Raw genomic sequence first — 13,758 nt, forward strand, 5'->3', positions numbered from 1 at the left:
AGGTTCCAGTGAGCCGAGATCGTACTACTGCAGTCCAGGCTGGGTGACGGAGCGAGACTCCATCTCAAAAAAATATATGTTTATTCCTTTATACCTTAAAACAGTGAAATTTTATTGTAAGAAAAGGTTCTTATGCCACTTCTTTTTAATGTGCCTGTTTTGCTGTAGGTAATGAGGACAATATAAAGAATGATACAGAGCCGCCATTTTTGAATAAGTGCATATAGTTTTTGTACACTTGCATCTCTAACTCATCAAACTCTTGTTAGTTTTATTTATTATTTTGTAACTGTTAAATGACTTATATCTTGTATTCTTCCTCAACTAGAAGGAACATATATAAACAGGGATTTTCTTGTACTGATTTTTGGTACCTTCATTTTGCTTAGCACAGGATTAGGTACACTGTGAGCACTTATTAATTATTTATTGATATAATGTGCTTTTCAATCTTCTATTTCAGTATGAGAGTTGAGGGGACAGTCTAAATTGTCCTAGCTAAGAAAAATGTAAACTTCAAAACATTAGACTTATTTTTAATTGTCTTAAAGCAAAGTTTTCTTTGTTATCTATTAAAATGTATATCAGATCTTTATCAGAAATTTGAATAAGTATTAAAAGTTCTCAGATTTAGAAAAGAGAGAGTCTACAAGTACATTTCTTTGTTTCCAAGCAAAAGTTGAGTCAATATTAAAGCAAATTGTCTCCTATCCCAGTGCCTTATATAGTATGCTTATTTGTGCTTCTGAGTCACATATGTTTTTATAGTGTGTATGCAAACTGTAGAATAGGAAGCAGGTAGAGGATTTCTAGGTAAATGCATACCGTGACCTATTGCTTTTTTTGTCAGGACTTTTTCGTTGTCATTATTAGGTTTGAATTGTTAGCTGAAGGTCTAATAAATTGCAGTTTGTTTAATAGAAAAATTGTAATGAGCCCTACTCATAGAGCCAGTTTTTGATTATTTATAAGTGAATTATTCGGCAATCTTTTTTAAAAATAACTTTTTATTATGGAACATTTCAAACATTTACAAACATACCCATCATCCAGTTTCAGCAATTTATCAACTCTGCTAATCTTGTTTTGTCTTTATTTTAAATCAAATCTCAGACATAATTTAATAAATATTTCAGCGCTTGTCCTAAAATGTAAGAATTGTTTTAAAAGTCATAACCCCAATTTTATCATCACACATAAATTATTGGTAATGTTAGTAATGGTAATATTTTGATATATACATTATATGTGATAACTTAAACTTTTTTTAATTTTTAAAGATTGGTGTTCCTTTTGCAAAATTGCTGTGTGTATGTTTAAAATAATTGTAGGAGGATCTTCTCAGGCCAAAAGCTTCTTAAGCTGATAAGCAACTTCAGCAAAGTCTTGAGATACAAAATCAATGTGCAAAAATTGCTAGCATTCTTATATACCAACAACAGTCAAGCTGAGAACCAAATCACAAACAAACTCTCATTCAAAATTGCCACAAAAAGAATAAAATACCTAGGAATCTAGCTAACAAGGGAGGCGAAAGAGCTCTACAAGTAAAACTATAAACCACTGCTCAAAGAAATCAGAGATGACACAAACAAATGGAAAAACATTCCATGCTCATGGATAGGAAGAATCAGTATTGTTAAAATGACCATACTGCCCAAAGCAATTTATAGATTCAATGCTACTCCCATTAAACTACCATTGACATTCTTCAGAGAACTAAAGAAAACTACTTTAAAATTTCTATGAAACCAAAAAGGACCCAAATAGCCAAGGCAATCCTAAGGAGAAAGAACAAAGCTGGAGGGATCATGCTACCCAACTTCAAACTATACTACAGGGCTACAGTAACCAAAACATCATGGTACTAGTACCAGAACAAACACATAGACCAATGGAAGAGAATAGAGAACCCAGAAATAAGACCACACACCTATAACTATCAGATCTTCAACAAACCTGATGAAAACAAGCAATGGGGAAAGGATTCCCTAGTCAGTAAATGGTGCTGTGATAACTGGGTAGCCATATGCAGAAGATTGAAAGTAGACCCTTTCCTTACACCATATACAAAAATCAACTCAAGATGGATTAAAGACTTAAATGTAAAACCCAAAACTATAAAAACCCGGAAGACAACCTAAGCAATACCATTCAGGACATAGGTGTGGGCAATGATTTCATGACGAAAATGCCAAAGGCAATTCCAACAAAAGCAAAAGTTGACAAATGGGATCTATTTGAACTAAAGAGCTTCTACACAGCAAAAGAAACTATCAGCAAAGTAAACAGACACCCTCCGGAGTGGGAGAAAATTTTTGCAAACTTGTGTCTGACAAAGGCCTAGTATCTAGCATCCATAAAGAACTTAAACAAATTTACAAGAAAAAAACAACCTAATTAAAAAGTGGACAAAGGATATGAACATCTGCTTCTCAAAAGAAGGTATACATACAGCCAGTAATCATATGAAAAAAACTCAACATCACTGATCATTAGAAAAATGCAAATCATAACCACAATGAGATACCATCTCACGCTTCTCTATTAAAAAGTCAAAAAATAACAGATGCTCGTGAGGTTGTGAAAAAAAAGGCACACTTATACACTGTTGGTGGGAGTGTAAATTAGTTCAACCACTGTGGAAGACAATGTGGCAATTCCTCAAAGACCTAAAGACCATTTGACCCAGCAATCCCGTTACTTGGTATATACTTAAGGGAATATAAATTGTTCTGTTGTAAAGACGCTTGCATATGTTCATTGCAGCACTGTTCACAATAGCAAAGACATGGAATCAACCTAAATGCCCATCAATGATAGAGCAGATAAAGAAGATGTGGTACATATACACTATGGAATACTCTGTAGCCATAAAAAATAATGGGATGATGTCCTTTGCAGGGACATGGATGGAGCTGGAGGCCCTTATCCTTAGCATACTAATGCAGAAACAGAAAACCAAATACCGCTTGTTCTCACTTGTAAGTGGGAGCTAAATGATGAGATCGCATGGACACATAGAGGGAAACAAAACACATTGGAGCCTTTCAGAGAGTGGGGGGTAGGAGGAGGTTCAGGAAAAATGACCAATGGGTACTGGGATTAATACCTGGGTGATGAAATAATCTGCACAACAAACCCCCATGACACACATTTACTTGTGTAACAAACCTGCACATGGACCCCTGAACTTAAAAGTTAAAAAATAAATAATTGTGGGAGGAAAACATTGAAGTATTTCTTACATATTTTTCTCTATGCAGAAGAAAGCTGTGGTGATTCGTCACTTGTATAATGAAGATAATGTTGACATTTCTGAGGATACATTAAGTCCAATAACAGGTGTTAATGAAGCAGTTGATGTGTCTGACTTAAATGCTACTGAAATAAAGATGCCTGAAGTAAAGGTTCCTGAAATCAAGGCTGAGCAACAGGTAACAACTTTGGACTTTTTAAATAGATGCCAGTATTTTTTACTTAAATATGTGTAATTATTTCAGCCTCTAAACTTTGGAATATTTCTAGCCTTTTGAATTATTAATCATGACGTTTTACCTATGTTACAGTTACTTAAGTGTCAATAAGTCTTACTAAAATAATTCAACAAATATTTGCTGCATATGTGTAGGGTGCTGGGCTAAGTGTTGGGGTGATGCAAAGTAGAATAAGATATGGTACTTGGCTTTAAGGAATCTACAATTTAGTGAGACATAGAGATACGCTACTTTGCATAGTGGAGGTTCTCTACCACCTATTTTCTTTATTGGTGAATGGAAAAGATTGGCACTTTATTGCCTATTCATTTTCCTTTCTGGGTCCTTGCTGTTATTTTCTCTCTCTTAACCATTTCTATTACTCTTAATTGCCACAGACCCCAATATGTCTGATCTCTACTGTTTCTGCTAAAACTTCTTTTTCTATGTTTCTATGTCTTGTGACTTCTATATATCTCAGTATATCAATATACCGTTGGCACTTACAAAAACTACCAGATGGCCATTGGACCTACTTCCTGTTATATGGCAAACCGAACAATCTCAATGCACTAAGTGTTGTTTCCTCTTAGCTTTGTGCTAAGTGTTGTTTCAAGAAGCTAGTTAATAATAGTTTTATTTTACTAGCTGGTATTAAGAGAATCATGCAAATTAACTCATTATCAGAAGAATCATATGAAATAGATACTGCTCTCATCTCTTTTTTTTTTTTTTAATGAGGAAATGGAGGCATCAAGATCATAAATCTCAGAACTAGTTTAAGTGGCCAAGTAGTCTCCATCCAGAGATAGCTCTCTTAAATCTCAAGCAGGACCGACTCTCCTAACTATTGAGATAACACTGTGGAAGTGAGAATACATTAATTTTAAAGAAATTTCAGTTTGTTTAATTTTATTTTTAATCTCTCTAACCTTTTTAGGATGTAAATGTTAATCCTGAGATTACTGCACTACAGACTATGCTTGCTGAATGCCAAGAAAAGCTTAAGAAACTGACTTTGATAGAGAAAAGGTTAGACTGTTTGGAACAAAAAATGAAAGGAAAAGTGATGGTAGATGAAAACACCTGGAATAATCTTCTTAGTCGTGTCACTCTACTTGAAACAGAAATGCTTTTGTCTAAAAAGGTATTTTCCTCCTTTAACATTTATAAAATATCTCAGATATAACAAAGTATTTCTTTGATTGTTGTATGTGTATTTTTTTGGAAATGCTAAATATGAGAATATTTGAATAATGAGAAAATGTCTAGTTAGAATGAAGTTCTGTTTAAATATAGCCTGTTTGTTGTGGCTGTTGTTTCTCTCTTCATTGAATAAGATAATCTGAAAAACTTGTCAGTTGAGCCTTTACAGATGTTAATAATACTTGAAGAACTTAAAATGAGGTAAGAATATGATAGATATTATGAAAAGCTTAAAATTATTTTATATCTTTTAATAGTACAAATGACCTATTTTCATAGGGTAGAAAAGATACAGAAGATATTGATAACTCTTCCTATCTTTTTTTCACTCATTTACTTCAATCATATTGTGAATTTCATAGAATAGTTACCAAATTTACCATTGCCTTATCAAATCTGATAAATTTGTTTTTTTTACTTGGGATTTCAATTTCTGGTCTGTCTTTCCTTCCTAGAAAGTGAAGTTGATAGATTCAAGTAGCTTGCTATCTGCTTCCATATTCAAAACATTTCTTATATGTAGGAATATACAGTGTATGTATTGCTTTAATAAAAAATTAAAAATATTTAAACATTTATCATGCTACCTTTATATTTTATGCTCAGTATTAAGAATATAAAATGAGAGGGTTTTTCTTTTTATTTCATTCTAAATATTTAACTGTGTTATTCCAGAATGATGAATTTATAGAGTTTAATGAAGTTAGTGAAGACTACGCTTCTTGTAGCGACATGGACCTTCTGAATCCTCGTAAGTTTGTAAATACTATGAGAATTGGTATGATGAGTTTTCAGAAAAGTGATTGTTATAGGTATTTGGTAATTTTAATATTCTTAAGCTTTATTGTTTAGAAATTGCAGAGCTCCTAGAACAAATAAAATAATGAACCTACAGACTACTAAAGCCAAGAATTGCCTAACAAGCCAGCCTACTTATTTCACATAACATAGTGGGCGAATAAATTTCAGTGTACAAAATTGAAAATTTTTAGAGATATTTTACTGTTTTAATCATTCGAGAATAATCAAGTGCTCTAGAATATTAAAATTGGCCTCCAAGTTTTTAAATTTAAGCTTGGGTAGGTAGTAGCTTTCTCATATGTAAATAATAATATGTAAGAGAAGAGAACACATTTGTCAGTATCTATAAAGTATTGCAAACCTCTTCCATGTGAATAGTTCACTGATAATGATAAAATGGGAAAGATCTGATATTAGGACAGGTCTTTTCCTGGTCACTTTACTAGGCTACTGATATTTTGCTTAGTGTAACTGAGCAGCAAGTATAAGATTTCTGTTTTTCAGTGACAGCTTTGTTTTTTTTGATTGTTATATTTTTAAAAGATCTAAATTTTGTGCCATATCTGTGATTAAATCATATCTATAGAAGAGATGTTTTGTCCAATTGAGAATTCATCATTAAGTTAAATTTTTAATATCTGTGGATTGTTAACATTATAAAATCTTTCAGCTCTACTATATGTGTAACAATAAAATAACAATATGTATTCTAGCACTAACAGTGTGCCTGGCACGATTCTAACTACTATATTAACTCATTTAATTCTTGAAGTAACCATGCAAGATAAGTACTATTTTTATATTTTACAGTTGAGGAAACTGAAGTACAGCAAAATTAAGTAACTACAACAAAGGTCACACAGTTATTGAATGGTAGATCAAATTTGAATCCAGGCAACTGATCTGAAGTTTTTTCTTGACCACTGCATATTTGGAGCACATATCAATATCATTGCACAAAGAACAATTTCAGTGATTAGCTTATTAAATATAATTATTTGAGATGCTATTTAAGGCAACTAAATTTATTATAGGCTGCAGATTTCAGATTTGGTAAAATGTTGCCTGTTTTATTTATCCATTCATATATCTATTCAACAAATGTTAATGCTTGAGTGTAAGATCCTTGAGAGTCAAAACTTTATCTTATGATCTGCGTGTCTAGCACACAGAAAGTATGTCGGTGCTTTTATCACCAGTATTTGCATATAGTAGAGTTTAAATATTTATTCACTGAGAGAATATTGAATGCTTGTGATTTGCAAAACATTGCCTTTTTCAAGTTTGATTTTGCATGCTCAGGCTTATTTTTTTAATGACATGATTATAGAATATACCTTTAACCTATTTAGAAAACGCATGGCTAAGTTTTTTTTGTTTTTTTTTTTTTTTAATTTTTTTGAGATAAGGGTGGTCTTACTCTGTTGCTCAGGCTGGAGTGCAGTGATGCAGTCATAGCTCACTGCAGTCTCCTAGACGTTAACTCCTTGGCTTAAAGTGATCCTCCTGTCTCAGCCTCCTGAGTAGCTGGGACTACAGGTGCGTGCCACCACACCTGGATAATTTTTTATTTATTTACGTATTGTTTTTAGTAAAACGAGGTCTTGCTATGTTGCTCAGGCTGGTCTTGAACTCCTGGGCTCAAGCAATCCTCCCATCTCTGCTTCTCAAAGTACCGGGATTACAGGTGTGAGTTACCATGTCCGGGTTCACATAGCTAAATTTCAACAACTGTGCCAGGACTGAAAGTAATTAACAGGCCACTATCTGAAATGATTATGATTAGGGTGAATACCTGGTCTCATAGAGTTTATGATCTGATCTAGATTAATTAAAAGACTCAAGTTTATAAAGACTTACACATTATACCTTATACATGCTACTTGGAAATAGGGTTTGATTTCATTTGGAGGCAGAGAGCAATAATTTACTACTCTGGGTTTAGGATCATATTAAATCAGTAATAGTTTTTGTGAGGTTCCAGATTTGTTTTGCCTTTTTCAGGAATACAGTGTTCCATGGGGAATTGTAAGCCACCTTAATGTCTTGGTAAGAGTGAATTAGCAGGGGCTTTTAAGGATTGGACTTGTGTTGGATAATTTTGGAGAGGGTTTGAGGAAGCAAGGGCTACGGGTGCTGTCAGGGAGCAGGAGCAATTTGATGATTGATGGTAAGAATGAAATTTTTAGCATAAAATAAGTACTCATGTTAAGCAAGGGGGGCTATATCTGCTCATTTATGTGGTTACATGGTGCCCTTGTTTTGTCTATGTTCGGACATGAATAGTGGTTTTGGGCGTGTTGTTTCATTATGCTAATGAAGTGACCTCATGTGATGTTATTTTTCATGAAATTATTTATATTCACTAGAGGGTACAGTAGTTTAGGTGTTAATTGCCAGACAGGGCACCAACTGTTAGTGCTCCTTTTTTGTTTGCTTGTTTGTTTCGCTTTGTTTTGTGCCTTTTTTCCCTTAGAGGGGAAAAAAAAAAAAAAAAGAAAGGTATGGCACCACAGAAGAGTGTGGTTTGTTCCTGTGTGACTAGCAGGAAGGGTACATGTGAGCACCTGAAGGAAGCTGTAGCAGAAGAGTAGAAAGATCAAGTCATGGAGTTTATCCCAGAGTCGTAGGAAGATGTTCAGCAAGGCTAATATTCTCAGATTTGTGTTTCACAAAGATTATCATCAAAGCAGAATAGTGATTTGTTAGGAAAGTAAGATAGGCAAGGATAATTTGAAGAGAATTTTAATAGTCATTATTTCAGAATAATAATGAGGGTCTCTACTAAGGCAATGATAGTGAGGATAAAGAGCAGGTGATTTATTTGGGAGAAATTTAGATGTTAAAATTGATACGCCTTGATTCCTGATAGATACAAAAAGGGTGAAGGAAAGTAAGGAAGTTAAGACTGACTACTTGTGTTTGGCTCATGTGATTGGGTAGGTGATTGTTACTCTTTAATAAAATAAAAAATTCAGGAAGAGGAGAAGGTTTGGGAGAAATAATGAGTTCACTTTTGAGTATAATAAATTATGTATGAAATCCTTAAGACAGAATATTTAGAAATCATTGGATACATACATTGGTCCTTGATTTAGAAGTATTGGCTTACAAATTATTAAATGGTAAAGGACCCTACTGATTCCCTTAGTGGAATAAGGTGGTAAGCCTCCAAAGATGGCAGTGAAAAATTAATTGTTACATGGTAAGAGTTGGGTAGAAGATTTCATGTCCCATACCCCCATACCCTTAGAAGTAGAAAGGGACTTTACAGAGACTTCTTAGCAGTCACTACTGAAGTACATAACAACTGGTGTCAGGGTCCTTGTGTCAGTGGCCATTGCCTTTCCCCATTCCTTTCCAACCTGAACTCAGTTACCAATCTTTTCTCAATCCCCTATAGCACAGCTAAGAAACTATTAATGTTTAAACAAGTAAGGCTTTACTAAAGGTTCAGGATAGCAATAAGAAAAATTATAGAAATTAATGTGCACTTAACTGATCTGGCTATTAAATATAGTTGGTGTTCTGTAATGGTCCACTCTGTAACCTCTGGTATCCTCTGTAGGAATAACTATGAATAGCCTGCCAGCCTGCCAAATACCAGCTTTCTCCCACCATGAGGCACACTCTTGAATAAGGTTAGACACCGCAAAGTCTGGACCCCAAAGTGGAAGACAAAGAGAGACATTGCTTCACCCTTTATCTGTCTTCCCTGACCTGTTTCCTTTTCCTAGGACTCCCTCCTCTTTTTGGAAAGATGAAAGAAATGTTCAGGACAACTATCTGTACCCACAGAAAAAAGTCCAAGATTTAGTGCATAGTAGATATAGTTCCTGCCTAATTTCAAATTATTTCTTAAAATAACCTCTTGTCCATAGCTCCTACTAAAAGATCTGGGTTTAGGTAGTCTTCAGAATTATACCCTGTAATCTTGACCTCCAGGCTTAGCTAATTGGATTAAGAGTAGACACCTGACCCAGAGAATACCAGCTCAAAGTGTGATGAGTCAAATTACATTCTCTCTCTTAGCATTTGGAATTAGGACACCACGAACGAGTTAGTTAGTCAAATGATATTGAGCCTGGGCTGGGCTGGCCATGTGGTGGAAGTTTATGCTGATGAGTCAGCAGAGAACGCCATTCTACAGAGAAGAGTGGAGGAATGGAGCAAATAGCAGAAGTAGGCAAAAGAGACTGTGGCTTTATGAGAGATGAAAATTAGTCTTCTAGTTGTTTCAGTTCTCAGTGGTAACAGTTTGTTCCCCAATTAAGGTTGTCTATATAGGCTTACAATAAAGCTCTCTTTATGTGAACCAGTTTAAATGGGTGTCTAATTTTTTTTTTGCATTGCTTTTGCAGCCAAATGTATTCTGACTAAAACACAGGGTTTGCAGGATTTATTACATTATCCGTAATCTTCTCTAATTGATATTTTTGTAGGGGAGATGCCATCATTTTGTCAAATTAATATTATCAGGATATTTGAAATGTTAAGTTTTTCAGTTTTTTAGAAAAAGAAATCTGTGGATCTTAAATTTTTGCATTACTTATTTTCATATGTGTCAAATCAAGTTAGAATGTTTCTTGATTTTTAAAAGATATATATGGTCATTTATAATAATAGTTGTCACTTGCCACAGAACAGTAGTAAAAAAATTTGTGAAATGCCTAAATGTTGCTGAATAAAAGCATCATGACAAATTCATGGATACTAATTATTTAATGTAAATATCACCATTTTAAGAAAAGAATATACATGATTGATTCAATAGGTTATATTTTAAAATAAATTATTAACTTACCTGTTTATTCAAACTGATTGCTATCATGATAATAATACTGCCTTTTGTAATTTTTATTGGGCAGTTTTTAACATCTAGATCTCCATATGAAAGCTGTTACCTTAAAAGAGACTAAAAACTCTTTGATCTATACCGCTAGCCATTTTTAATTAAAATAGTATGTTTTTCTTCCATCTGTAAATAATGTTTTTAGATATTTCACTCTTTTTGTGAAAGGAAAAGGGAATCTAAAACTTAATTTCTTCACAGACAGAAAAAGCAAAGTAGAGAGGCCAGCAAGTATTCCTCTGTCCTCTGGCTATAGTACAGCATCATCAGATTCAACTCCCAGAGCCTCTACCGTTAATTACTGTGGTTTGAATGAGATTTCGGAGGTAAGAAAATGCTTAGATTATTTCCTTTCTAAATTAGGAAAACAAGCAAGCGTTAGTTTTAGTTGTAACTATTGCTGGCAAGAAAAATAGCAAAACCAAATCTTAGTCTCTCAAAATTCTTTCATAAGTAAACAGTACTTAATGCAATGTTTCAAACTGTGTTTTGTACATTCTCGGTCCATCTTTGATGATGGTTTACTTTGAGAAATCATCTAAATTTGTTGCTTTTTAAATTAAAGGAAACAACAATCCAGAAAATGGAAAGGATGAAAAAAATGTAAGTAACAGAAAGGGGCAACAGAAATTCATTTCTCTATAGGGAATTGTATTGGATTACAGTATATATAGAATGTGCATGTGTGTTTCAAACCTTAAAGGTCTCTGAATCAGGTGTGGAATTTCCTTCAGGACTCCGCTGGATAATAAATCCACCTACAGTTATGTGTTTGTGAGATGAGTCACTGTTTTAGTTTCCAACAAGGGATTTAAAACTTGTTGGAATTGTTAATGGAATTAACTGCAGATAGAGTACAAAGATATTTTTGGTTGGTAACTAATCAAGAGTATTATCTATTTTTGATAACTGATTTATCAAAATATTAAATAATATATGTGGATGGATGGTTTGGAGACATTTTCAGTGTTGTGAAAATATCACTGGTGTTTTTCGGCAAGTTATTGATAAGATACTAAAAATGATGTTTTTGTCTAGTACAAATGATGTGATTTTTCTAAAGAGCAGTTCAAAGGAAATACGAAATGAAATTGCATATAAGATGATTATGCAGCCTATTACTATAGAAAATTATAATATTATTTTGAAATGCAAAAAGTACTTAACTTACACTCCAAGAATACAAGACTCAGAATTGACTCCTCTTTGTCTTCCCTCTGGCCATACTTAAGTTTATTCATAGTAACTGTACTTATAGATAAGAAAAATATTCAAATTTATTTTAGGCTAAAAAGCATAATTTCAACAACTAAAATGCTATGCTTTATTATGAAGTATTGATTTACTTAATATATTATTTATTGTATTTCAGGTTTGAAGAAACTGCAGAGTTACTGAAATGTCCAAATCACTACTTGTAGGATTTTCTACATGAACTTTTCTAGGACTTTGGTTACTATATATATTGTATATTTTAAGAATTCTTTATATAATTTTAATATACTGCAATTTTTGACAATTTGGATTCCATTTGGTATATGAATTTTTGCATTCATTATTAAATAAATCTTTTAATATTTTTGAGCAATGATTATACTGCTTTACCTTGTGTCACTTTTTTTTTTTTTTTTTTAGGAAAAACTCATGTTCCAGTATATTTCTCTTACAGAGTGAAGTCATTACAGCACTGTATTTCTGTGTTGACATTTGTTGGCAGTGTGCTAAGTAATGTTTTTTAAAGCACAGGCTTGAGGACTATGGTTTACATCCTGTTGGAAACATTCCAAATGGGACTTGTGTATTATACCCAAGAGGCTCTCATATATACCATCTTGGCATCTGTACTAATGAATAAGTTATAATGAACAGTTAAAAATGCTCATTGAAAATTAAATAAAACAAAAAGACAGCTATTTCATGCTTGGTCAAAAACATCAATACCTTTCCAATTAACACGGAGAAATTAAGGTTAAGATTCTCCTTTTGTACTGGGAAACAGGCTGGAGGACTATGGTCCTCAAGTTTAGACCAAGAGGACTATGGTCTCAAGGTTCACCATGAGAAATGTGTTGAACGTTTTAGTATGCTCTATTGTATAATTTTTTTTGGGGGGGGGATGGAGTTTCGCTGTTGTTGCCCAGGCTGGAGTGCAATAGCACAATCTTGGCTCACCGCAACCTCTGCCTACCGGGTTCAAGCAATTCTTGTGCCTCAGCCTCCTGAGTAGCTGGGATTACAGGCATGCACCACCATGCCCAGCTAATTTTGTATTTTTATTAGAGTTGGGGTTTCTCCATGTTGGTCAGGCTGGTCTCGAACTCCTGACCTCAGGTGATCTGCCCGCCTTGGCCTCCCAAAGTGCTGGGATTACAGGCGTGAGCCATCACACCTGGTGGTGTAACACTTTTTAAGACCAGTATAACAGAAAGAGAATGTAGCCATTCTAGCCAACGTTAAAAGATAGACAGTGAGGTGTTGTGTTTTGTTTTTTTAATGATGAAAAGTTACACATTTTTTGGAGAGAAGTCTTAGCTGAAGTTAAATCAATGGAAAAATGAAATTTATTTTTAATATTACTATATGAATTATCTTTTTTAAAACTTGTAGATAAAAGTGTAGCAGTAATACCAGAAAATCCTCAAGAAAATTGACTTCGTTATTCGGAAGGAAAAAGAGTTTTTTTTTTATTATTATGTGGACCATCTGATTACATTTTATTCATCTATTTATGGTATATATGTATAATTCTATATTACACTGTCAAATATAAAATATTGTTATATGAGTAGAAATCACTTAAATTTTTTTTTGTGTTTGTGAATTTGAAACAGTGTAAGAAATCACTTTTAAGAAAACATTTTTAGAATTCCCTTTTTTTTTTTTTTTTTCTTTTTGAAACAGGGTCTCACTCTGTTGCCCAGGCTGGAGTGCACTGGCGTGATCTCGGCTCACTGCACCTTCTGCCTCCCGAGTTCAAGCAGATTCTTGTGCCTCAGCCTCCTGAGTAGCTGGGACTATAGGCCTGTACCGTCATGCCTGGCTAATTTTTGTATTTTTGTAGAGACAGGGTTTCACCATGTTGCCCAGTCTGTTCTCGAACTCGTGAGCTAAAGCTACCTGCCCACCTGGACGTCCCAAAGTGCTAAGATTCCATGGGTGAGTCACCATGCTTGGCCACATTTTTAGTATTCTAATAAATATTTGGTCATCAGAACTTTAAAATGATAGCCTACAGAAACATACAATTTTGAATTTAACAGAGTTTCAGTAAATATTTCCAGAATTAATGAAGCATGTTAGCTTTAATTTTTTTCAATTGTGAGAGAAGTACATTTATAAAAATTAAGAGGTTAAGAGGTTATAATTATAAGGGAAAAAACTACTGTATCGATTAACTCCTAAAATATCAGTACCAGCATGGAA

The 13,758-nt window shown here is 33.7% G+C and overlaps 1 protein-coding gene across 12 annotated transcripts in view; it reads left to right on the forward strand.

Moving 5' to 3' along the window:
- Positions 1–12,246, forward strand: part of CEP44 (centrosomal protein 44) — a 32,385-nt gene extending 20,139 nt beyond the window's left edge. For 9 of the 12 annotated variants that reach the window (XM_054485202.2, XM_054485203.2, XM_054485198.2 and 6 more), the window contains 6 exons: positions 3,267–3,437; positions 4,417–4,623; positions 5,358–5,433; positions 10,537–10,661; positions 10,901–10,938; positions 11,708–12,246. In XM_054485202.2, coding sequence (XP_054341177.1) covers positions 3,267–3,437; positions 4,417–4,623; positions 5,358–5,433; positions 10,537–10,661; positions 10,901–10,938; positions 11,708–11,756 — 666 coding nt within the window. In that variant the 3' untranslated portion in view covers positions 11,757–12,246. The remainder of the gene's footprint in view (positions 1–3,266; positions 3,438–4,416; positions 4,624–5,357; positions 5,434–10,536; positions 10,662–10,900; positions 10,939–11,707) is intronic. The other 3 variants (XM_054485209.2, XM_054485208.2, XM_054485207.2) reach the window with 1 other exon arrangement.
- Positions 12,247–13,758: the final 1,512 nt, after the last annotated feature.

Source organism: Pongo pygmaeus, chromosome 3, assembly GCF_028885625.2.
Source record: "Pongo pygmaeus isolate AG05252 chromosome 3, NHGRI_mPonPyg2-v2.0_pri, whole genome shotgun sequence".
NCBI lineage: Eukaryota > Metazoa > Chordata > Mammalia > Primates > Hominidae > Pongo > Pongo pygmaeus.